At 40.4% G+C, this 914-nt stretch overlaps 1 protein-coding gene across 5 annotated transcripts in view; it reads left to right on the top strand.

Annotated features, from left to right (window-relative positions):
- LIAS (lipoic acid synthetase) overlaps positions 1-914 on the top strand; it is a 25,160-nt gene that overhangs the window by 8,663 nt on the left and 15,583 nt on the right. For 4 of the 5 annotated variants that reach the window (XM_011949094.1, XM_011949096.1, XM_011949093.1 and 1 more), the window contains exon 4: positions 197-277. In XM_011949094.1, coding sequence (XP_011804484.1) covers positions 197-277 — 81 coding nt within the window. Of the gene's footprint in view, positions 1-196; positions 486-914 lie in introns of those variants that run through there. The other variant, XM_011949097.1, reaches the window with a different exon arrangement.

The raw sequence follows: 914 nt of genomic DNA, 5'->3' as shown, positions 1-914 counted from the left end.
GTGCATCAGCCTCCCAAGTAGCTGGGATTACAGGCTTGAGCCACCGCGCCCGGCCTTAACAGCATTTTTGAATAGTGGATGTCTTCAAAAATATGTTGTAAACAATGAGCAGTTTAAAATGTCTAATCATAGTCACCAATTGTTTAGTTGGTGGATATTGTCAACCGAATGGTGTTCCATTTCCTTTTGTACACAGGTATGTGAGGAAGCTCGATGTCCCAATATTGGAGAGTGTTGGGGAGGTGGAGAATATGCCACCGCCACGGCCACGATCATGGTAGGGCCGGCCTCAGCCTCTACAGCTTTAGTCTAGAAACTGAAAGGGAATATGTTCTGTCTTCTCCTAAAAATGTGCGTTATGAATCTCTGGTCAGATTTTTCATTACATTTGCATTTATGAAAAATATTAAGAAAAAACCTGATAGAATAATCCAACCTGTTGTGATCTCACTCTTCTCTCCATAAATCTGTTATTGGTTCTTTCATTTATGTGATAGTTAATCACGCGCTGCCTTGAGATACCTCTCCTATCAATTTTTGGAAACATTATTCATGATTGCTTAACTTTTTATGTGTTTTCTGTTCAATATATTCTACAAGAAGGAGCTGTGCTTTCTGTTTTCACATTCATGGAGACCTGCACATTGATCTGTTACATATTTTATGTCTTTTAAAATCATCTTTTTTGATTATTGAGTAGATAAAATGTATCTTCATAGGCCAGGTGCAGTGGCTGATGCCTATAATCCCAGCATTTTGGGAGGCTGAGTCAGGCAGATCATTTGAACCCAGGAGTTCAAGACCAGCTGGGCAACATAGTAAAACCCTGTCCATACAAAAAAAAGTTTTTTTTTTTTTTTAGACGGAGTCTCGCTCTGTCGCCCAGGCTGGAGTGCAGTGGCCGGATCTCAGCT

The sequence above is a fragment of the Colobus angolensis genome, unplaced genomic scaffold (assembly GCF_000951035.1).
Source record: "Colobus angolensis palliatus isolate OR3802 unplaced genomic scaffold, Cang.pa_1.0 Scaffold29, whole genome shotgun sequence".
NCBI classification, from domain to species: Eukaryota; Metazoa; Chordata; class Mammalia; order Primates; family Cercopithecidae; genus Colobus; species Colobus angolensis.
Note: the sequence above shows the minus strand (reverse complement) of the source record. Positions and strands in the feature narration are given on the sequence as shown.